This window comes from Enoplosus armatus, chromosome 11 (assembly GCF_043641665.1).
Source record: "Enoplosus armatus isolate fEnoArm2 chromosome 11, fEnoArm2.hap1, whole genome shotgun sequence".
NCBI lineage: Eukaryota > Metazoa > Chordata > Actinopteri > Centrarchiformes > Enoplosidae > Enoplosus > Enoplosus armatus.
This window is the reverse complement of record NC_092190.1, coordinates 15,887,578-15,912,791: the sequence shown is the minus strand read 5'-3', so window position 1 is coordinate 15,912,791 and position 25,214 is coordinate 15,887,578. Positions and strand designations below refer to the sequence as shown.

The following is a 25,214-nucleotide window of genomic DNA, read 5'->3' as shown; positions in this document are numbered from 1 at the left end:
CCTTTTATTTTTATGCGTGTTTTACCTTGTAAACAGTCCCGAAGGCACCGGAGCCGAGGATCTTGACTCTTTTGAGTTCCGTCTCTTTCAGGATGCGAAGCTGGGCTTGGTTGGGTGCTGTTCCACTGGGTGTTAAAGGTTCCACCAGCTGAAAACATATAAGTCATTCAATCAGTACTGTAACCAAAAACCCTATATCACACGCTTTCTACAATGAGATGCATAATCTTTTCCACCAACAAGTCATGACTTATCATGGGAAAATACTAAGAAATCTTTGAAACATCTGATATCACTAATATGGTCAAGCAATTATATACAATTTAGCTTTAGGAGAAACATGGGAACGCAAACCACTTCCATGTTCAAGTGTGTACGCAAGTTTTTCTTAAAATAGCGTAATTTGAATGCAAAATGTGCAATATCTAATGAAAACTGTAATTACTTTGAAACTTGTTAATCTTATCATGCGTTTTGCTTCAAAACATCTAGTGTGAATTAGTAACTGCCCAGTGCTTCAAGTGACAATAGGGTTACAATGCCATTTTTCTAACAAGACAAATCCAAACCCTGGAGTGCCATAACCATTTCAATATCACAAGTGAGAGCTTTAATGTGTGAATAGAAGAGGGAGATGGAGATAGGTGGACAAAGAACAAGAGAAAGAGGTGGGGAAGGTGGATAATTGCGGAGCCTGAAAAGGAGTTGACACTTTTGTTGTCTCATTACTGCTCAAGTGGAGGAACGAACAGATTTAACAGCAAGAGAGGGAGAAACATTATATGAGGGGAGGGATGGAGGAAGATGTGGAGTGGGAGAGGAGCTGTGGCAGAAACAACAACAAGACAGCGGCGGAGAAGCGAGCAGCTGAATTAGTCAGACGATGCAAAAGCATAAGAGAGGGAGCAATATAAGGAGAATTAGGAAAAGAGTGGAAGATTACAGAGGGAGGGAGGGAGGGAGGGCAGAGAGAGGAAAACTGAGAGAGAGCGTAAATCAGCCTGGCTGTGGTCGGCAGCTTCTGTCCCTCTGGCTCATGGTTACCGTTTGATTAAAAACAATAGCCATTCTTCATTTAAATGGCATAACAAATCAGCTTCTGCGGGGTGGAAACGAGGAGGGTGCGGGCCACACACACACAAACAAGGCAATACAGATGTCTTAAAATGATCCATCAACACACACACATACACACACTACTGTATGCTGTTCCTCTGTGCAGGGAGCTGTCCAGCATTAGTGGTGCTGAAGATGCTGAGGCTGTGTAGCAGCACATTGGAGCTGTCCACCTTCTCACTCTACAAGGCAGTGCTGAAACCACACCAACGAATGTGTGGTCACTCCTTACTTGCTATTTTAATCTCACTATGCTACAGTTGAGACACATCTCAAAAAATCTGATGAGAAACATCTACACATTACTTTATATATTCTATATATATGAATCACAATGTAAAATGTATTGTGTAACGTTAAATGGTTTAGATGGTTAAGACATCATAGGACTGGTTAAAAAGCAGTTAACAAGTGAAATTCTTTACATGTACGATTATGCATTATTATGTGGGTTTATAAGTGAGATACCACTGCAGTAATCGAGGGCTGTAGCTCCTCAGATCGCTCTGTGAAAAAGTTGTTTCTCATATCTATTAAATACTGCCTTTTGAATGTAATGCACCCGTTTTTGAAGTTAGATAACATTTAACATTGCTTGCAGCACATTCTATTCTCGCATTAAGAATGGCAGCAGGCTTCTTCTTCCTGCATGGCTGTGTTTAAAGTATTCTTCATTAGCTATATAATGTTGTAATATACTGAACATTTGTGTAGCCAGGTTTTGTCTGAATTTGTGTATGAAACAAAGAAAAAGATATATTACATATAAGTATATAAGTAACCAAGATACAGGGACAGCATAAGTGTCTGCCATACGCAAGAGAAGTATAATGATGAGCCATATCGGAGCTATTTTGTCATTATAGCTATCAGCAAAGACACTTCACTGATACTTGTGTGCTCTGAAGAGAGAGAAAGAGAAAGTGTAACAAGACCTTATTCTCACTATGGACACATAAGTGTATTGGATGACATACTCTTCTAGTTTTAACACAAAGGAAGAGTGCTTTCTCCTCTTCTAATGGTATGGTCCCTTACCTCCTCCTACCAGAAGTGTCCTCTCCAGTATACCATGGCAAACAACACCTGAGCCTCTGACACTTTATCAACCTTCACAGTCACCATCTGGAGACATGAAGTCTAATTCTCTTTTCTCTCTCTTTCAGTCTGTGACAAAGTGGGTGAGAACTCTGCTTTGCTCACCATTTGTCCCTTATAGGTTAATCTTACACATTACATTACCATTTTCTACATGTGTTCATTTTGCCATAATTTACCATTGCTTTTGTAACATTGCATCACCTACTATCCCGGGTTTGTTTGTGTTAGCATGTAGGTTAAAGCAGACACACGTCATAAGTTAGTTTCAGTTACCTTTATTGAGTTGCAAGTTTGAACATGATTTAATTGTTTGTTCCTTTGTTCAGACCCATCATGCAGGACGATTGTTTGGGAGGGGGCTGCCCAGCATTTCCTGATTTTTATGGTGTTGGTGATGTCATGGCTGACATCACTGGGCCAAACCAAATGGAGGGGTATTCTTTTCTGTAGAAAGGTTTTCTTTTGTTTCTCTTACACATTCTGAGTAATGTGTTAGGAATTATTTACAGTTAAAGTGCCAATCAGTAAGGTCAATGAGCTGAGGTGTAAGCCCATGAATGATATTTGATTTCCTGATGATAAGTTCACTACAGTTCACCCACAGTCAGTTGGGTTTTTTGCTCGGGGAGAGAGAGGTGAGGCCGTGCTGCCATTCACGGGCTGTTAGTTTGAGTTGCTATGAGCTCATTTTCTTAGTTTTCTTTGTATTTTTTTCTATTTTTTTGAGTTGCATGTAAAATGGAGAGCACTATAAATAAATATTCACCTCTGGGAACTCTTCATGTGTGCTGAGTTTGCCTAACTACCATCTTCCATGACATTTAAGCCAAACTATTTTAACAGTCTGACTTTCTCTTATTTTGTACAGTGTTCCCAGTGTATGTGCTATGGGTGCACACACACACACACATACACACACACACACACATTCACACTGCTACACTGCAGACACGCACAAATATGCACAAAAAATGTAATCCTAAAAATTCAGACAAAACGTCCTCAGGAATTTCCTGTTTTTATTTTGTTTTCTTCTAAAATTGATGGAATATTTGTCCTAAAGACAGTCAATTATGTGCAAAATCTGTTAGAGATCTAAAAATATAATAATCTTTTGTGATTTCATAGTGCATTAGGTTAAATTTGGAATTACTTAGGCTAAAATAAGGAAAGTGCCAACTGGCACAATCTTCTGACACCATTATTTTCCAGTGCTACAAGCAGCAATTTCTCCCTTCTCCCTATTCTATGTTTTTCATCTGCTGCCCCGCTCACCTCTGTCTCCAAGAAACGACGGAGGGCTCTCTTCTTCTTAATGTTCTTCCGGCGCACAGACACTGCTACGCTCAGCACCAGTATCACCGCCATGAAGAGGCCGCCGATCACCCCCGCCGCGATCAGAGGGGTTCTGAAGAAAAGAAAGCAGAGGGGGAGAAGAAGGAGGACAATGAGTAGATGATGAAGACAGAAGAGGACACGGGCAATGATAAAGCATGAAACATTATCACACGGAGGACAGAGATGATGACAGAAGGGGGGGGGGGCAGGTTGAATAGGTTGAGTAGGAACAGAGAGGATGAGGACAAAAGTATAGAAGATGGCATCATGTTTATACTGCCATGTGCACACATACAACACACAAACAACATGTCTGTAAAGTAAATGCTTATGTGAGCAATCCCTAAATAACCTCTTCACCTCCAGTTTTTTAGTTTTTCAGTTTTTTAAGATTCATCTGGTAATTTTAATATCCCACCATGCCCTCTCATTAAAATCGAGGCTGAGATCAAAAACATGGAAATAACCATCAAAGTGAATTCTCAGCACCACACCGATGCTGTCATTTGAAATCAAGCCTCTCAATAATTTTCCTGATATGGTCTTCAAACTACAGAGTTACTGCAGAAATGAGCAGGAAGAGTTGGCTTTCCAGTATACCAGTCCACCCCCTCTCCTTTTTTTGCTGTAATGAAAGAACTTAATTTGGTCAAAGCGGACCAGGACTCTGTCCTAATTCAGTGGAAAAAGGCTGTTATTCGGGACTATATATCACAGACTGCAAGGATTCACCCCTTAAAATGTTATCACGGTCAGCTGGCTTCATGAGAAGTGAGTGCTTCAGCTTCTGTATCTCCCCCACAGCTCTCTCTTTGGATTGCACTGGAAGAAAATCACTATTTTAGGGCCTTGTGTGATGGTAAAGACCTGGTGAGAATTAGAGCCAGGCAGATATATTGGCCAATAGTAGCTTACTGCAGATATGTTGGAGCCAATAGTGAATAAGATTTCTTTGAGGTAATTTAGATACTGTGTCACCATTACATAGATTGTCCACCAGAGAGCACTGACAACTTTATTTTTCATCTGTGAAATGTCCTGCTGAATAAATATCACGGTCACAATTCTTTAAACAAATAGTTCAAAATACGCTTCTTTTCTTTCTTGTGGGGAGTTGGATGAGAATATCAGTACCACTCTCAATATGTCCATTAAATATGAAGCTAGAGCCAGCAGAGGGTTAGCTTAGTTTAGCTAATAGCTAATGGCACCTCTAAACGTTTTTTTTTCTCGTAATCAGTGAGCTTTAGATGTGCTGCTAGGCAATTAAACTTTGGACAGAGCCAGGCTAGCTGTTTCACTCTGTTTCCAGCCTAATGCTAAGCTAATCTAAGTGTCTCCTTGTTATAGCTTTATACTGTATTTAACCAACATATATAAGAGTGATATCGATCTTCTCATCTAACTCTCGGCAAGGCAGTGAATGAGTGTATAGTTCATGTTTTTTTATCATGAAAAAAAAATATCAGCTCATATTCTCAAAATTGGATATTGGCCTCAAAATTCGGGACCTAGTGAGAACTTATACAGTGTATGAAAGTCTTTAGCCTCACTACAAGTAGGTAAAGGTAAGGGTACCATTAATATGTGTGGAGTCACAAATGCTCTTGTAGTTTTGTTGCTTCAGTATATAACATCAGGAGGTAAGTATCAATACATAGTACTATGGATTCTGTACATGTGTGTGCATGTCTCACACTCCTCAATAATAACTTGGGCAAAAGGACCAATGATGACCCCACTGATGTGTGGCTATTTGTAGCTTTTTTGTAACACTGGCCGTGTTACAAAAAAGCTACAAATAGCCACACATCAGTCAGCAAGAAAGGCCACTGACATTTTGACGCATGACAAAATGCAATTTTTGCATCAAGACCCAGTGTTGAAGTCTAATTCAATCTGCACACTCCACTTACATGATCTTTCCATCTGACATTAACAAGTCCCCAGAGTGGTCAGATGAAACCCAACTATACTATAAATGTACTCTGTTCTAAAGATCGCCCAGCAAGACGCCTCTGCACCTGGTCAGTGATGCATTTGACCACATTAAATGCAATGTTTCTCCACCATTACAGACATCAGAATCTAAAAATGCAGGCACAAGGAGCCAATCAGGGAACACAGAGATATCAGACAACAGGCAGCCCTGATAATTTTGAATTAAACGTGAAAGATACTGCCAAATAGGAATGGGGAACATATTAGATGAGGTATTACTTGCCAGTTTTATCAGACCGAATATTACATGAGTAAGTGAGAGGAAGTGATTAATCCAGCTTAATCAGATATGCAGACAATCCCTACACAAGATGTATGTTAATGCCAGGTGGAACGATGGCCTTTGAAGGCTTAGTGTAGTCATGTATTTCTGATAAGCCACTTTCAGTCGTGCTCAAAAGCCAATAGCTCCAACAGGTAACAGATTTACAGGATGTGTGACATCTCAGAGCAGGCAGCTAAGCCTGGGGTCAGCTGGGCGTCTACTGCTGTATCCTAGCCTCAGCTATCAGAGATCTGATAAGGGCTGATCTGTTCACCGGGTCAGCTGATAGCTACATTCCCCCATCTGCTGCAGTTCCCCTTCATCCTATTGCCAGTGTCCCAAAGACTGTTGCAGGAGGAAAAGTTGGAATTTTGAGCAGTTCTTTAGAGGGCCTGAGTTTTTTATCTAGAATTATAGGTATCTCCTTCAGCATCTATTTGCCTCAGTAAAAGGTTCACTTAATATTGATCAGTAAATACTCACTAAATGGTCTAAATCGGTTTGTTTGTCTTTATATAGATGTATATCTCACTGTATGGCACTTTCTTCTCAACAGCCACCATGGCAGCATCCTGATGAACATATTGTCTTTTACCATTGCACTATCCTGTCCTTTTTTGTTGGCAGTTAGATATCCAAACCCACCAGCAGGTTCTGTAATGTTGGCTGCTCACTCTGCCGATCAGCCTTGTCTTTTCTTTTTTACTTAAATCATCCCCCAAACACCACCCAACAATTCTCAGCACCACTTGATGCCAAACTGTTTCTCTTATGAAATTTTAACCCCCCCCAAACATTAACTAAAGCACTATCAATCTATCAAAACACACACACACACACGAGCATGCATGCACAGAGAGGCATTAAGGACACTCACAGGGATTTTGGGCCTTAGAGCTAGCCATTAATCAGAGACTTTGCTTGTGTGTGTGTGTGTGTGTGTGTGTGTGTGTGTGTGTGCGCGTGTGTGTGGTACTATGTAGGTATGTTTGTAAGATAGAGTATAGAGGCAATCCACAGGAAATAATTTTATACCTGTCCATCCAGCCAATACAGTCTTGCAGTCTTGGTCCAATGCACCTAAGGAAACAAATACAGGACAAGCAAACAGTTAAACAAACAACAGTCATAGTTTATATGTATATCTGAGAAGGATTTTTCTGTAGTCTGTTGTCTGTTTCTGTAGTGAGTTGAGCAAAGCAAAACAGTAACTAATAGTTAGAGTAAAAACACTTTAAGCAAAGGACCTGTTGTCCTAGCACTGGGATGACCCCTGTTGGACTTTCTTACAGAAAACCTAATGACCTACCTTATGCTTTTATCAGCCCATTTACACAATATTTGGGTATGGAATGAGTGTATGGCCGTGCATTATATACATGGGTGGTTCTTCTCTACACTACACCTACACATATACTACAGGCTACATGTGCCGGCCCTTTCATATCAAATAAAGGAAACCAAAATCAAACAAAAGCTGAACCTATAACACTTTTTGCTAAGAACATTTTCCCTCAGTAACCTTTTTCTACTTTGCTCGTTTGATTATAATAATAACAATAACTTTATTTAAATAGCACTTTTCAAAAACAGAATTACAAAGTGCTGTGCATACATAAAATAGAGCAAAGCAATGAAAGACATGGGGAAAAGTGTCAGCAAAGCAAGTATTACAGGGACAATTACAAATATGCAACAATAAAATGAATAAAAGAAACAGACAAAAAGTAAATAAATAAGTAAAAACCAAAAGAGAACAAAGATAAAAGCATTGGAATCAAGGATTAAAAACATTATACAAGTGTGTTTTGAGGAGTGATTTAAAATGGGGCACCGATTCAGTCAAGTCTGGGGGCTCTTTAGCTTTTAGCCGTGACTTTGGAGTGGATAACCGAGTTTTGCCTGAGGATCTCATGCAGCGTGTTTGGTCATAAGGGGAGAGTAGCTTGGAGATATAAGGAGGTGCCAAACCAGACTCAATGTAAAGAAGCCAACATAGGTGTAACATGGTCACATTTTTTGGAGTTAGAAGCAATGGAGAGAGTTTTGAGAAAGACGTGTACAGAGAGTTGCAATATTCGAGACACGATAAGATAAACACACAAACAACCTTCTCCGTTCGCTCATCAGTGAATCTGATCACATTTTAGCTGAATGGAACTGCAGGACTTTGTATCGGTCAATTTATTGATCTGTCGAATTAACGTGTTTGATTCAAGTATGGACTTTGATGTGCTGGTCATATTCTAAACATAAGCCAGAATCTATTGATTTGTCTATTATATCCTTTATTGCTGTCTGTCAAAACATACAATGTCTATGTATGTGTGTGAGTGGAAAGTGTTATGTCACAATATCTCCTCATCTTCTTCATAACTCATACATTTTGAAGTAGTGCAAAGAACTGAGATTTCACTGTTTTCTTTCGTTCTGTCTGCCATCCTCCGTCTCTTTGCTTCTTAAAGAGTTCTGAGTGCATAAAGACCAAGATGGCTTTCTATGTTCAACTCTAGCTTCAAGCTTTACACTAAAAGCAAATAGGGATCCAAATAAAGACTAAAGAGTCGGTAGCCATGATGGCAGATATAGCACCAAACACACGCATCAACAATCGTAAATCCTTGAAATGTGAAGCGAGTTCTGAACTAAAGCCTTGTTGGCTCTTCTTCAGCTTCAACTTTATTCTAGAACTTCAGTTTCAGTGTGTCCACATGGGTGACGCTTTATAAAGCTACACTGAGCTACTTCTGATGAAAAGCAAAGATCTCTGCTGGAAATCTCACCAGTCCTCCTGTGTTGATGTTTCAGATCTCCCATGTGCTCTGTGCTCTGGCGGCAGTCTTAATACTAGCTCCAAAATGTGGTGGCTCTTTTGAATGTTGAGAAGTAAAGAAAAGTGGTTTCATCCCTGTCTCTGTCTCTTTCCCTCTCTGTCTATCTCTCTTCCTCCCTCAGCTTGTTTTTATTTGAGAGGCGGACCTGCTTATGAAGCTATACCTGTGACAAAGTGTCAGCCCGGTGTTTTCCATTTACGACTACATTGTTATGCTCGAGCGAGCTGGAGGCTGTCACTCAGGAGAGGAGAAATAACACACAAGGAAGTGACATAAACTCCCTGTGGAGTTAAATACAAAATGATGTCTTACCAACCCTTGTTGAATATTACATTGAGCCATCAGTGGCTACTGAGCAATGGAGAGTGGCAAGGTACTTCACTTCACACTCTCAGTTTCATTCTTCCTCTCTTCTCTCTCATTTTCTGCTTCGCCTCTCTATTTATCTCTCCTTACTTGGAAGAATTTGGACTATAATTTTATGTTTTTATTATTTTATGTTTTTGTTTTATGTGCTTTTCAACCACTATTCATATGACAGCTAAATACATTTACAATGAGAGAATGACAAGATTTAGCAAGAATATGCTGTTAGTACCCAGTCACAGGGAAATTCCTTCAGACGTCCTTGTAAAATAGTTGGTGATGTAGTGACTACTTGCTGGGTTAGTTGGTGAGCTATTGTGGCTTGCGAGCTCACAAGTAACATGGCAGTGCTAGCTACCCACAATAGCCAACCAAGCAATGGTTGGTCAATGGTGTGAATTTGCAAAGTTAACTTAAGTTAAATACTTCATGACAGATCCGCACATAATTATTTCATTTTACCACTAATTGTGGCAGTGTGACATTTTTCTGATTTGAAAGCTGAAGCCACCAGGCCCTCAGGGTTCTGTCAGGAACTTTAGTCAGGACAAAGGGTTATGTTTTATGTAATGATCCTAGTTAATGCAAAGTTTCCTGTATTCATTTTTGTGACAAGGAGATTCTTGTAAATTTTCACTTTTATTATTTATTTTAGGGTTGGCATTTAGATTTGGATGCAAGATTAGAATAACATTTAGGTTACTGTTGGGATAGAGTTCTTCTTATACTAGCACACATGCACACAACACTTCAGCGAGGCAACACCCAACTCTAATCATTACTATAACACTAAAGTTAGCCATCCAAATGTTTATCATAAATGATCAACATGTCACCCAATCTCCCAATTGATTTTGCTAATGATGAATGAGTCATCATCCTCTCACACCATCTAAGGTGACAAATGTTCCATGTATTTTGGTTTTATCTGGCAAAATGATTACTGATTGGTTTCTTTTAACTTTTATGGATTGAAGGATTTCTGATTTATGAAGGAATGAAAGCAATGTCTTTCTTCTGTGGAGTAATGACCATTGAAACCCCACGCCTCTGACCAGTCTTTGACCTGACTGTACTTACCCCTGGGTGCAGTTGGCATGGCAGGGGTGGCATTCATTGTTTGCCTCTGCGTACTTGAAGATGAAGCTGTTGGCACCTTGCAGGCCGTCGGGACACTTTTCCACACAATTAGGACCATCCTTGAAATGGAGGCATTTCACACAATGCTCTGGGCCCTTTGGGAATTGAGAAAAAGAACATTGTTTTGCTCAGATGCACATTTTCATTTTGAAAACTTACAGTAATTCTAACTGAAATGTATATAGTAGGCTTACGTATAACCATCAGCGAGGTGCTAAGTTGCCATTTAGCAAGGCACTGAACTGAGAACTATTAATATTATTATCATGAAGATGATGACTAGTAGCATGAGTCATTTCTGACTAAGCATTACCGCACAATTCCAGCACTAACGATAAAGGAATATTTTATAAAGGTTTTTACTAGGTAACTTTGCAGTTGGTGGCAAGTGGCAGTCATGACAACTCTTAGAAATTCCTTCTTCATGACTGATGTGTTGGGAAACATGTCTCACAAGAGATTAGTTATCACTGGCGAGTCCAGCTTTCTCTCACAGATCTTTAGGTGACAGTTTTCACTCTCCAGTTCTTATTACAAACATCCTGAGTGTAGAGAGGATATACTGTAGTTATACCTGGCATCATGAAGTCGGACATAAAGGACAAACCTGTGATGTCGCAAATTTAGGGGATGAGATATCTGCAGTTTGTAATGTAGACTGATTGATGGGTATATTTCTACATCAATAACTTGCCAAGTGTGGGTTTTTTAGCAGCTTTATAGATTAAATGTTTGTGCTTGCATCAGTGTAGCAGTGGAAGCTTGAGAGCGCAAGAGAGATAACAGAGCAAAAGACAGAAGGTGAGCAGAGCGAAGGGAGAGAAACGTGAAAAAAGAAGTACTGTAGAGTAATAAGGGAAAGTGAGGGAGAGACAGAGAGTGGACATGCATGCAGAATAACAGCAAAGGGGAGCGGGCGAGCGAGATATAGTGTGAATAAGAGAGAGAAAAAGAGAGAGAAAGAGGGACGGGAGGGAGAGCGCAGACGAGACGCATAAAGCAGTGTGAGCGGAGCAGGCAGATAATAACCATCGCTCACAGCACACACAGTGACCATAACAATCCGCCTAGAACAGGATTTATGGAGCTAATATAGGCGAGGGAGGAGTAGGAGAGGAAGAGAGGCGAGGAGCTCTCCCAGACAGGCCTAAAGAACATCTCATTGACAAACAACACACACACACACAAGCACACATGTGGAAATTGACCAGGCACTTGAGTCACATACACACTTACATGGATGTCCAAATTGCACACACACACAATAATTAATAGGGCTGCCACCTTATAGTCGACCAAACTGTTAGTCACTGAGAAGAGTCTTAGTCAAACAAGTTTTCATTGGTTTTCATTTAATGTATCATGCTAAGCTATCTTTGGTGCCAGCCAAAGTTGACGGAGACAGGTGAGGGACGATGTCACACTGTGTTGAAATAAATTAACAAAATGCTCAGTCTCCTTGCTCGCTGTTCTGACACATTCAGAATCATTACTGCTTTTGCCGTTAGCATGGTTGTTAACAGGCTGCTCGCTTCGTGTGTGCGCTTGGAAAATGTATATTTTAAAGGCTCATTATTACAGTTTTGTATTTCTCTGTTATGTAGCATTGTGTTGTAAACAGTGTTACTCAAAACATTCTGTCTCAGTCTTGGACTTGGAACTGGAATTTTCTGATGCCCCAAAAAATATAAATCTAAATAATTAAATGAATATCATAAACGAGCAAGACTAGTCAACTAATGGCTTGAACTAACGACTACTAGTCGACTTTGGTTGGGGGCAGCCCTAATAATTAACACATATATTAACACACGTCCAACACACACACACACACACACACAAATACTGTTCTCGCTAAATATGATAGTTAAGGTAGACATCCTTTGATTGGAGAAGTAGTGTCTGTGCATGGGCTTGCATGCATACATGTGTGTGTATGAGTGTGCATACTTGTGTGTGTGTGTGTGTGTGTGTGTGTGTGTGTGAACATGCATCCCAAGCGGTATAATTATGCAAATTGAAAGTCTCGCTGTTCTCGCTGGCTTTAGCGTTGAGCCTGGCACTTTCGCTTTTATGAGTGTCTTCCCACCCGTGGCTATTGGTGTGAGTGTGCGTGTGTATGTGTGTGTGTGTGTGCGTGTGCGTGTGTGTGTGTGTATTCAATAATCCCATCACATCAGCAAGCTAAATTATGTGACAGAGGAAACAAACAGTGTTTGGTCCAGCAGGGTATTGGGACATCCAAAAAATGACAGGGATGCACAGTGTCGCGACCAAAGCACCCTGCTGTAAATTTAAATTGGCCCGCTTGTGCGCTTAACGCCAAAGTTTGTGTGTGATGTTGTTGGATATGTGTGTATAAGTGAATATTTCTTATTAATCTTAACGGTGTCAGAGCTTCTAGTCAAGACTTTTAACAGGCAGCCACATAAAAGGCTTTTCAATGCATGATCAGGTAGATCAGGAAGGATTTACAAGATATTTTACTGTGATACAATGCACGGACCAAGTCATCATGCTCTGCTTTATATCTGCTGGAGTCCTTAAATATACTCCCACAAGAAAAAGTCACCACAAAATAATTTTAAGCATTAAGGATGAGGTGGAGAGATAAAAAGCTTAGAGGTGAGAGGAGGTAGAAAAGAGACAAATAGGAAAGAGATGGATGTGGTGGCTCCTATGAATATGACAATGACAATTCAATTCAGTGGTCATAAAAAATACATAGCCACTCCTGCAGATGTATTTTGTTTAGATATCATATGTTGTACTATCAGAGTGACCAGTTTGTGCACGAGAGTGTGTGGCTTTATTAACTTACTAACTGTAACTTCTGCAGAACATAGGAAGACTTTATAAAGCAACAGAGTGTCAATGGGATAAGTGGATTTTTTATAAAATTCATAATGGAACAACGTTGTAACTTGACAAGAGAAAAAGGGAAACAAAGGGGAGATGGAAGGAGAGGATATGCCCCTTTCCTCGCCCAAGTAAGTTTTGTTTTACATTCTCAAACATTTTAGTTATCTTTCTCAAACACACATTGAACCAAAACCTGTAGGATTCATTTACAAGACAAAGTGTGTAAAGTAAAGCGCGTTAATACAGGATAAGGACATAGAGACAAATTACACAAATCTCATCTTTTGCAGAAGATGAATGTATTCAATAGGGTACTTGAGTTGAGCTGAGCTGAACTGAACTGAAGTCTTTAGCGCCTGTTGGACGCTCCAATTTTTCAGTAAAGACACAGTAATAGATGAAATGAGCAGGTCAAATGTGTTTGTATCACTGATCGACAACTCTAGATCTACCATTATCGTCTATTCAGTCCATACTGTAGCCTGTATTCATGCCTATAGTCATATCTCCAATTTCTCTCTGCAGAAGGCATTAGACCTATCAAACCACTGTCTGCAAGCTGGAATGTAATTGCTATGGGTTCTGTGGCCATAACATGATTGCTGTAATCCATTTGTGTGCCTGTGCTGCACATGTCACATGTACATGAGGTCCAACAGGTTAGCCTGGGACATTATCCATTACATACAGCTTGACAAGTCACACATGCACAGACACACTGAGGCTGAAATACTGCATGAGAATGTACTCTACTTGTGTATGGAAATTACAGAGAGCCAAAATGAGGACATTTTGGAACAGTTCCTGAAACACAATGTATATAAGCCTCCTCTATATGCACCTGAAAATACATTGGGGATGTCAAGATAGCCTCTATAGATTTTGCATTTGTTCTCATAAACAGAGATAGAGATGTGAAATTATTTGTACAGCGAATGAAAAACATTACAAAGGACTTAAAATATCACTTTTTTTTCTCAAAATACTGGAAGTACAGATACAGGTATTTGTATTGTTGACCAGTCAAGATAATCAAACCAACGAATCTCCTCCAACAGCAACAAACACACTCCACTCAAGCCAGCAACCATAGATGGGCTAACTTTGGCCTTTCCCATGCTTGTCCACTCACACACTCCATTGGTTCTGGGGGAAAAAACAAATATTTCAAACTATGTTGGGCAAACTATCTGACGGGGTGTGATGGTACACAAAAGACAGCACACGACCCCTCTGGCTCGCATCTGTCGCAAATCATCCCTCTCTATCAAACAGCAAGATAAGATTTTAGGAGAAAGCGCAGGGTCAAGGGCCTCATGTGGCTGTGGGTGTAGAGTGCAGGAGAGGCAAACGGAAATGAAGGTCAATGATTTTTCTTTTTCTAATGTACAGCTGCTGCCAAACGATCCATCTAAAAGCTTCAATCCTTGTACAATGAAAAACTCTTTTTTTTTTTTACACACAAATGTCTTTTGGAAACAAAAAAAAACATAGAGATCAATTACTTTAGAAAAAAAAGAATTTTTGTCCCTAAATATTTTTTTCACATAAAATAAATCAGAATCCTAAACGCACACAAACGTACATGTACTGAATACAAACACGCTACAAATTAGCACACAAAATAATCTTTGCCAAAACAATCATTTTACCTTTGAGTTGGAACATGAGATATAATCAATGGCACAGCTGAAAGGCACACTTTGACTGCTAATGCAATAATTAATCATAGTCTAAGATGACCACAGGGAATGTCTGAGGCTCCAGGTCATTTGGTTAGTGAGTGAAGCAATGCTCTGGCCTTGAATACTTTTCTTTAGAGGGCCCAACACAGAAAACTACAATTTCACCCTGTCAGCTGATTCTGCTTTTAGTGGGTTGAATTCATTGTTGGCTTTAGTCTTTTCATGGAATTTGTTGACAATAAGAAAAAGCAGGATATCATCATCCTTATCCTTATTCCTAATGCATTTGCAATGTAAGTGATGGTGCAAAAATGTGTTCAAAGGTTTATTTGAAGTTAATATGAGGCTTCAGCAGGAACAAAGTTACAGTCTTTATTAGTATAGAATTCAACAAAAAGAAGGAATTATGTATTTAAAAAAGGATGCAACTTTGGAAGATATTAACACACTTGGATGGCTGAATCCTCATATCAATTTCAGAGAAACTTTTTAACAGCTTTAAAATAAATCTTGTTTTCTTTTTATCATAGATGTGTTGATTTCTAGTAGTTAGGTTGATTTTCACTGTTAGCTTGCTTTTCACTGTCAGATTATAACTAAAAGATTGGCTCTGTGGCTGCTAGCTTTAAGACAGATGAGAGTGCACTTCATCTTTTAATGATGGAATAATGTCGTTTTATTTTAATGTTGAATGCTATTCCTCTTTAATGACTAGATAAATGCAAACAGCCCTCTTCTCTGTCTATATTGAGAGGACATGTGTAAGTGAAATGAGTGCTTCAGTCTGCCTCACTGTCTATAGGGGCGAGCTTACCGGACCGCGGCAGGTCAAAGAGTCATCGTCAGCTCGCTCGCACTGGGCATCACACTCTACACACACTGACCCGTTGGCATACTCTCGAATATCCCTGAAAGGGAAAAAAGGGATGGAGAGAGGGATTAAGATGAGTGGGGAATAGAAAGTGATACAGAGGTGAGAGACAAGAGGGGGAGCAAAACGTTACGTGTGAAATATAACAATAACAATGGATGTTATGTATTATAGAAGAGACACAGGTTTATTCTGTTGCTGCACTCACTCAAACTCTTTTATTCCCTTTTAGTTATGAAGGGAGGTAAAAACCTCAGCAACAAGACTTCAACCACCGCCACACCATTCAAACAAATGACTTTTGCACCAAAATGATGTGGCTTGTAAAATTCTTATTTGTCATTATTTTAGTTCAGTCAGTAGCTGGAAATGTAAGAGAAAAGTTTAAGTTATGAGGACCCACAAATAATGATTAACACCTGTACACCATATCAAAGCCCACCAAATACTAAAAGAAGTAATTTAGATAACGTATATCTGTAGTGATTCATATTTTGTAGCATTTACAGTTTTCAACATTTCACCAAAACACAAAAATTCAGGTGTCAAGCACTTCTTAAAATCAACAATTATCCTTGCTAACAATGCACCCATAAAAAATGGCTCAGACAGTAAAATTAAAAAAAAAAAGAAAACATGTTTTTGAGGAATGATTCCCTCTTCTTTGGATGTCTCAGGCAATTGGCAAGAATCAGAGTGTAATTCAGCACTAACATTAAAAACTACATTTTGACTAAATCACATTATGGCTTCATATTTTCTGTTATGGAAATCTGTGAAAGTACATTTTCATTATATCTAAGTCTGCAAATTCAGTGGAATCACCTACTGGACTAAGAATAAATAAATATTCATCTCAAAGTCAATATCACATTTTATTTTCCAGAGCATTCTCTTTAAAGGCCCTCTTATAGCTGAATACAAGTAAATGATCCTTTTCAATCAATAATGTCTGAATAAAATGAGAATTCAGGAGGCCATTTCCAGAGCAAATACAACAGATGGAGGCACTGAGAGGAATTATTATAATTCTTTGAGAATCGTTTCTTACAATTCTTACTTTGGAAATAAAGGTCAGTAGATGTAGTCATAGCCTCAACAGGCAGTCTCAAACACACACACGCACACACACACACACACACACACACACACACACACACTCACACACACACACACACACACACACACACACACACACTCCTGTTACACCCACAAGCATTGTAGCTATTTAGCTAACTGTAATACTGATACCATCATGCAGGAGGTTGGCACAATTGAGAGGTGCAGTACCTACGAGGGTTGCAACCTTTTCAAAAATCAATTAAATTAAGTGCCTTGTTATTCAATTTCTGCAATCCCCTTATAATAGTAGAACACCAGAGTGGCCTCGGAAAGTCATTAAATCTGACCACAGTGCGGCTGATCTGGCACTTTGCCTTTGTCACTATAGGACAAGGAGAATGACTTTTGGGTACTTCTCTTTTGGTCAGTGAGGGAAAACAGAATGTTCAATCTCAGCAATAGAAAAAAAATTGTCGTTGGCCCAGTGGGATCTAAATCAAATTAGTATTAATTATGCTTCATCTCATATGGCCTTCATAAAACCTTCCAGGAGGCAGGGGAGGTAAGCCTTTGTCTGGGAGTGTGCTGGTTGAAATAATAAAGGCTGTGGTGTAGCTGGAAGATATCACTGAAGCTTAAGACTTATAGGCTGTTGCAGGATGTTCTGCTGTGTTCTGTTTTTCTGTCCGTTATGGGACAAAGATACAGCTACACATTTGCAGTGAATAGTACACCTTTGTATGGATTTGATGCAAAGTAAACATTAATTTCAAATGGCTTTTAGACATAATTTGTACTGCCAAACTTGTTGACACAAAAAATAAAACTGATTGGCATGCAAAAAAAATGTGAGACGTAAGGCAATTCAAGCTCTTTGTCGTTTTGCTGCTGTCGGACCCCTGTTGTGTAGTGAAATCTTCAATATGTTTTTACACATTTTTGGGTAAACAAGATAGTTTGTTTTTGTTATGCACACCTGAAATTAAGTTGTGCACACTATGATTCTATCCTTATTAAGGTAGATTTGCTGTACTTCTACTTCGAAATCAGTCCACATAGAAATAAAGGTGCTGTAACAAAAACTTGAACCACAGGGCAACTTGAAGATTTGATGAGACTGATAAATACTGAGCAGATATCAAAAAAAGGCACAAACACAAAGGAAACATGAGATATTTAAAGCATGACTAATGAAACACACAAAGTGGCAGCGCTCAGTGTAAAGGGTTGGGGTTGCAGTCAGTGAAGCTCTATATTTGGTAGATGATGTGCTGGTTGTGCTGGTAACGCTGACGGTGTGAGTGGTGCTGACGTGCAGGTGGACAGGTAGGCAGGGCGTGGCCCCGTGCGCAAGCAGTGACTGTGACACGCAGTGACACGCCTAGCCCCCCTGCCCTAACAGCACCCTCTGGTCCTCCTCATTCCAATGCGGCCACCAAACATTTTTTGATCAAGTTGGGGTTTCTGATCTAAAAACATCTTTCCATCAGTTCTGTGAGGCAAAAATCTAAAATGTTATTAACAAAACTCACCAGGGGAGCGTGGCTCGTTACCTTCCACTGTGACGTGGATATCATCAAGCTATACTTCCTTTTCAAGTCAAGGGACCCCTATTGTTTTGAAGCTCTGCAGGGGTGCCTTTCAAACTGAGAGTTACCACTATGTCTTAAATTGTTCTTTTCACCCCCCGGCTTTTAAATATTATCCATAGTAAACAGAAAATGACTGCTGAACTTGAAAGCTGTAACAAAGAGCCTTGGGATGTTCTTGAACTAGAATTTAAGTTTTGATGAGCAGGTTGTGTAGACTTTGTTGTTGTGCGAAAGCATAATGATAGTGATTACACGAAAAGCACAGAATCAGAGTTTTTAACATTTAAAAGTGGGTGAAAATGTAATTAAGTTGCCATAAGATTGCATCAAAAATAAATACAAATTCAGGTGTTGATTGTACTGTTAAATAACATTTGAAGCACAGACATGCAGTAGCTTCAGATTGTATTCATTAATGACTTAGAGAGACTTTGCATGACCTGAACTTTAAAAACCTAAACCTTTTCAGTGGAAATCTGTGAATGAGTTCAGCTTTTATAATCAGTTTCCATAAACATGCTTTCTGTGAAAACATTCTCAATGTACAATTCAGAACTACAATTTACATTTAAGGCCATCTATTGTAAAGCAGCTTTTGAAAAGCCACAAAATTAAGCATATCATTATTTCATTTTATAATTAAGCGATCAGCACTTGACATATATGATTTGTTGACAAAAAATAAATAAAAGGACACTGAACTGCTTCCGCCTCCGACAATGAACCAGGAGAAGTTCATTCGCAGGTCCACCTACCTTAGTGTACTGAATATCAGAAGGCACCTAAAGTTAACTCTTTATGAACTGACAATGGGCTTCCTGAGTTGAAGAATGCGTGTTTGTTGGTGTTCATGCAGCTAGAGTCCATTTGATTTCCTCTTGGCATCGACAGTGCTGTATTATCTTTTACTTTACCGGTTGCTGGGTGAGATGAGGTATATACAGTCTCCTCCAGCCATGTCCATCATTTCAACAGGTGCTTATTGGACTTGACAAACAAATTGCTGGAACTGTACATCTCCAAGGAGTGTGAACGCGCAGTGAACACAGTGATCTTTGAAATGAAATCTCTCTAAAAATAGCAGAATTGTTTGTCAAAATACAAAGAGCGGGAAGTCACCTGTACACTAGCCTTGTTGTAGTTATGATTGATAACAGCTCTGAGAAGCCATCCACATGTGAAGCATTTTGTTTTGGGGGACTGTATACACTATAATGGATAATAACATGGGTTGGCATATGAACAAAATACTGAGAAAGTAAAGTTTGGTAGGAAAGCTTCAGTTAAAACAGCTTGACCATCTGTGTCAACCCGAGTCTCAGTGACAAGCACACTAACCTTTTTTTCACATGACGTCATTGATGATGAAAGGCTTGTGACAATATGAACGTAATTGACCTGATTTTGTCCCCTGCATGAACCACACAATTAATACAAGCAGCACAAGCAGAATGATAAGGAGGGGCGAGATCAGTGGTCTTTTGTGTTTGTGTGGTCTGGTCTTTTGTGTTTGTGTTGATGCCCTGCAGATTTTCTTCCCTGGTTTACCTTCAGAGGGCTATTGGAACCTGGCACAGATGACCCTACTAAGATGGAGGGAATAAACAATAATAAAGGTAAGAGTCCAGCTTGGCTATGAAATCTTGTGTCATTCATGGTATCATTATATATTTTGTTCTCCTTGAAAAGAGCTCTTTTTCTGATTTTGTTTCTGCTTGTTTTGCTTTTTCTATTTTGCTTTCTAAATTTGCTGTAATCTTGGTTGGCCTGACAAACTGAGAGCACTCAGCAGAGGGAGAAGAAAGAGGTGGTATCTTGTCAAGTATAGAAACTACGTAAGTGAGGGACAGACATGATAGTTTCCCTGTTTTTTTTATTTCATTTTCTATTTTTGAGGTGTCAACTGAAAGATAGATCTGCAGATATTTATCCAATGCTAGTTTCAGTATTTTAACTGCTCAAAGTATTCAGACTGCCAGACTATGCACTAGAAAACTGTCAGTTTTCGTCACTACCTTCATTTTTTCCAGTTTGAAAAATTGCCGGAATTAAAATTGTACCACAATCTAGACAAAAGCACATTGAAAAACAGGACCTATGTGATTTAGTGGTTCCTTATGTTTTATGAGTATCAAGTTGAAAAAGATGAAGACATGCACAGACATAGTGGGAAAATTTGAGCAAAAAAGGTGATTAGGACCCGAGGACATTTAGAGGACAACATGTGTGCAGCATGAGCTCTGATCACAGCTGCTCATAGTAGCTCAGTGCAGTTTATATCTGCATCTGTAAACTGAACCAGTAAGTCCAGGGTTTCTCCAAAGAAACTGTTTGGACAAAGTGATAAGCCATATACATATAAGTACATATTAGACAAGACTTTGTTTACATAAAGAAAATCTATTCTCTCTTACAAATGTGCATTGCAGAGGGGATACCGATGCACAACAGATTTACGTTTTCAATCAATGCCCCATCTGCTGTCTCCCTCAACCTTCAACTATACATCCATCTATCTACCTAGCACTAGGTAATCTACCAGTCACGATGACATAGGAACACTGTGTTGATGTATCTGAGTGTATGTGTACATGCACATGCGTAACTCACCCTTCATAAAGGTTGCAAGTATCCACACAGGTTCGTCCACGGCTGAAGAATCTGCAGGAGAGGCACTGGTCTGGGCCAGGACCCCAACACCCTGCATCCGAACACAGCGGGTCACACACCATGTGCTCCTTGGCTGCTCAATACACACATAAGAGAAAAGATGGTGTACAATGAGCGCTTTGATGACTCAGTGCAGATGCAGAGAATAAACCCTAAATTGCCCCAAATTAGCTGGATATGAAATTAGCTAAAATAGTCACATTATTTATGAAAAGACATGGCCAAGCGTACTAAGACACATGCAATTTGGGTTCATTTTTGTATTACATTTTTCCGCCTCCACAAAGTAGCTGTTAATTCGTGGTGGTCTATAAAGGGCGTGTTTTTGTGAGGACGACTTTCCTAAATGGCAGGAGTAATTGCAGCAAGAGAGAGGAATAGGTGTAGGGCTCAAAGACATGCTGAAGGAGTATGCTATTTCTATTCACTGAACAAGAAATTGTTAAACAATATACACTTATACTCTCCTGCATGAACTGAAAGACAACCTAGTTCCTCCCACAAAATGTTCCCATTCGATCCCAGCAACACTTTTTAAAACATTACATTAATTAGCTCATTTCAGTCGAGGGCTGTGATGTCCATCCCAAGTGCATGCATATACTGTATATTCTGTGTTTATATAAATAGTCTCTATTTATGTGTAGTGTATACACAGTACTATGTGGTATGGTTCACTATGGTAGCAAAGGGAGGAGATGTGCAGCTTAATTATAAAAATGTTGAGCCAACAGTGTCGAAGCACTCGTGGGACCCAGAAAGCATCTGCAGATGCCAGACTTGTTGATGAACTCACAGAAAAGACAAATAAACCCTGGATCTTTATTGTCTGTCGGATTTAATCTGAAACACAAACTTTCAGCTCTTTTTTGGTGTCAAAAGGCTCAAATATATAGATATTAAGTATTGAAACTAAAAATGTCCTATTGGCTTCAATCCAAAAATATCAGCATCTGCCTTTGACACACAAATCCATGGCTGCACATGAACAACAAACACAACAGTGCAAAGATCTGCTGGCTGTTTGGATATCCATGTAAAGCCATTATAAAAGCCACGTTTGATTTACAAAGAGACAAGCCAGAAAAGTGTAGGTTTCATTTACTTTGGATTGCATTCAATCATAGAGAGAAAATCCCCCCTTTCTCCCAGCCCATTCATTGTGAACAACCTGTATGCTGTTGTCTCACTGTTTCTCATATAGTACCAACAGACTCAGTCCATTACATCTACTCTGTTCCATTCTCTTCCTGTGTCTGGATCTCTTATCACTCTCCCTTTTGTCACTCGGCCCTACAAAGGTAGTTATATCTGAGAGCATTACAGTGACAAAATGAGAGTGGTGAAGTAACACGGTGACAGAACTGCAGATACACTGGGAACTTTTATCATTCTATCTGTATCTGATGTGATTTTCCCCTTGTTGTTGGATTTTAAAACAGACTCTTCTCCTCTGTTCTCTTCTCTTCTGCTGTCCTTTCTGTTCTTCTCTTTTCTTCTCTTCTCCATAGCTATGAACATGGTTATAAAAAGGCCCCTGCTGTTTTCGAGGTCCTGGCCACATGTAAGCCAAGGGCAATGCCTCAGTGTCAGCCATAGCCATGTTCAGAATGCCTAAAAAATCAGACAGAGGGATGCAGATATATGGAGAAAACAGAAATCAAGTGTTTCTTTTGAGGGCAGAGGATGAAAGCGTTGCCTTTCACAAGAGACAAAACCACCTCTGTTGGGCTTCCAACGCCTTAGGTAAACTGACCAGGCAGAGGGAAAGATGAGGAAAAAGAGGAATGATGGCTGCTGAAAAAGAGGAAATGAACAAGGGAGTAGGAGAAGTTGCATGGCTTTTTAACTATACAGCACTTGAAAGATCAAAAAGATACCAACTTCAGATGTTTCAGACATGGTCGGAAAACAAAAGCCTATGGAGCTTGAGCTGACAGGTGCCTTTTTGAGTCCCATGGGAGACAGGAGAACAGGCTATGATGATTATGATATGGGCTTGTAACTGGCAGGATGGAGGGAAGGATAGAAAGAAAGAAAGAAAGAAAGAATGCAAAGGGGAAAAAATCAGTCAAATCAATGAGAACAAAAGAAAAAACAAGAAGATAAAAAATGTAATAATAATGAGTGAACAAACAAACACCTGTTAGAGAACTGTGATGATAGCTAACAGATTGAAAGGGTTGTGGGGAGAGCAGTTGGAACTCCACTGCTGTCTTCAGTTTCCTGCATCACTTTCTTCTGCATCAAAGGCAGCATTGAAAGCAAATCAGGGCAGCCATTGAAAAGGCTAAAGAGTGTTGGAAGGCAGCAGGGGAAATTATCCTATCTGAAATGGGTTTGATAAGTTTTTTTTTTTTTCTTCACTCTTGCTGTAATGTCGACACAGTAATTAGTTCAAAGAATACATCATACAGAAAGTATATAAATGAACAATTTTAGATCTTTGAGAAATCTTTGAGAAGGCCAAAAAAAAAATCAAACAAGAAGAAAGGTTCTTCACGTGGTAAAATATTAAATCCTTAAAAAGTCAAAGAGTATGGCGTCATCACCAGAGCCTTTGACTCCAGAGACGCAATCAATAAAATATTTATCAAGAGCACCTTGGCCACCATTGATTGGCCAAAATGTGTTCATGTGATCACATCGGGAGTATTTCTTGAGAGCCAGTTACCACTATTATGTCCACAGGTGTTACTAATAACATTAACAATGGCTCTGATCTATGAAGGATACTACATAAGAGTACTGATCTGATCGTAACTCTCTCCTGCTTGCTTGAAGATCTACGTAACTCTACCTAAGAGTGAGTTCAGTCATCTTAAAGGCCCTGCACAGGTGTTTTTGGTCATTCTGGCTGATTAGACCTCTGCTCAGATTGAAGCCCCCATAAAGGTGTCATTTAACTTCTAAAATATGCAGCAAAGCTAACAGGAGGAGTCAGGGAGATGCCAATTAAGAACAGTCTGCACACACCCACGCAGCCCTGACAAGAGCTCTAATCGGCCAAAATAATTGAAAAAATCACCTGTGTGGGTTTACCGTGCGTCTGCAGTGCACGGCCTCGACATTATTGAGAAAGCCAGGGTTCTGAAACAGCCCTTTCTGGATAGGGTTTGTTCTTCTGAGTGCATTGATGGGGCTAATAACAGTTTACTTTCTATCCCGAGCTTTGACCTTTTGAAGAAGTATGTGAAGAAAACAGAATAAAGTTTACTCTTATGCATTACCCCAAGTACTAAAAAACGCTGTTATAAAACACTGACATTTTATTGTTAATGAGCCATCGCTCAACAGTTAGTTTAAGGACCCCATCATAAGCTCTGGGATTCCCTTTTGTCAAATATTTGCCCTGATGAAGTTCTAGGAGCTGAAAGCTTGTCTATCGTTTAATACTTGCTTTGCATCAAAGTGAGCAAGATCTTTGGGAACAACAACAAAACATTTAACCTGTCTGACGATCTTGTTTGCACACCATGGTTAACTAAAACCAGATATTGATTCAATTGGATGACTTGTGCACTATTGTTACCACTGATAATGCTTTAACTTTGACAACCTTCCTCTGAAGCATTTTTGTTCAGTCAAAACTCAAAAGTTAGCAATAGTGTTCACGACTTCAACCGAGAGCTGACTGTCAAATTACAGCCCAGTTAAAAGAAATTGATCAGCTTAATGCACAGTGAAGAGAGCTTTAAAAAAATTGGTCATTTTCATCCGAAGTGAAACCAGACACCATTTGAAGATCCTGTCAAACCGAAGACAGAACATCATTTGCAATCACATCCGAAGAAAACTGTCCAAAAACACTCAACTCTAGTTTATAAATATACATTCAAAAAACTGTGGCCTTAATGGATGTGCAGAACTTTGACTTGTTTGACAACAAGTATAACTAATTCTGAACATCAACTGATGAAGCTTCTTGGAAGCTAATCCAGTGTATAATTTCTTCTGGATCATGATTTTGTGTGGTGCTGCCTGGATGATTGAGGACATGAACACGCCTTGTGAAAAGTTTTGCAATCTTGCTTAAGTATGATTTGAAAAAAAACATGATTATATTCTTAGTTGTATCTGCCAGCTAAGTCTATAGCACCAAGTTAGTAACTAAGCACTTCAGCTACAGTGAAAACTCATTGCCTTGGTTTTCCGGTTTCTCCAATTATCTAATGATGTTTCTACATCACTACAACTACACAAACACACACACACACACACACACACACACACACACATTTGAATAAATCGGTACACGCAGTCTCCTTCTCTTCTGTCTTTGCTGCTCTGTAAGGGTGCGAGACCTGACCT

General features: G+C 39.5%; 1 protein-coding gene across 1 annotated transcript in view; it reads right to left on the bottom strand.

Moving 5' to 3' along the window:
- LOC139292665 (receptor tyrosine-protein kinase erbB-4-like) overlaps positions 1-25,214 on the bottom strand; it is a 155,827-nt gene that overhangs the window by 47,627 nt on the left and 82,986 nt on the right. Inside the window, exons 13-18 of the mRNA XM_070915027.1 lie at positions 20,844-20,976; positions 15,523-15,616; positions 10,102-10,256; positions 6,857-6,901; positions 3,493-3,625; positions 26-148 (exon numbers count right to left, since the gene is read on the bottom strand). Of these exons, the coding sequence (XP_070771128.1) occupies positions 26-148; positions 3,493-3,625; positions 6,857-6,901; positions 10,102-10,256; positions 15,523-15,616; positions 20,844-20,976 (683 nt within the window). The remainder of the gene's footprint in view (positions 1-25; positions 149-3,492; positions 3,626-6,856; positions 6,902-10,101; positions 10,257-15,522; positions 15,617-20,843; positions 20,977-25,214) is intronic.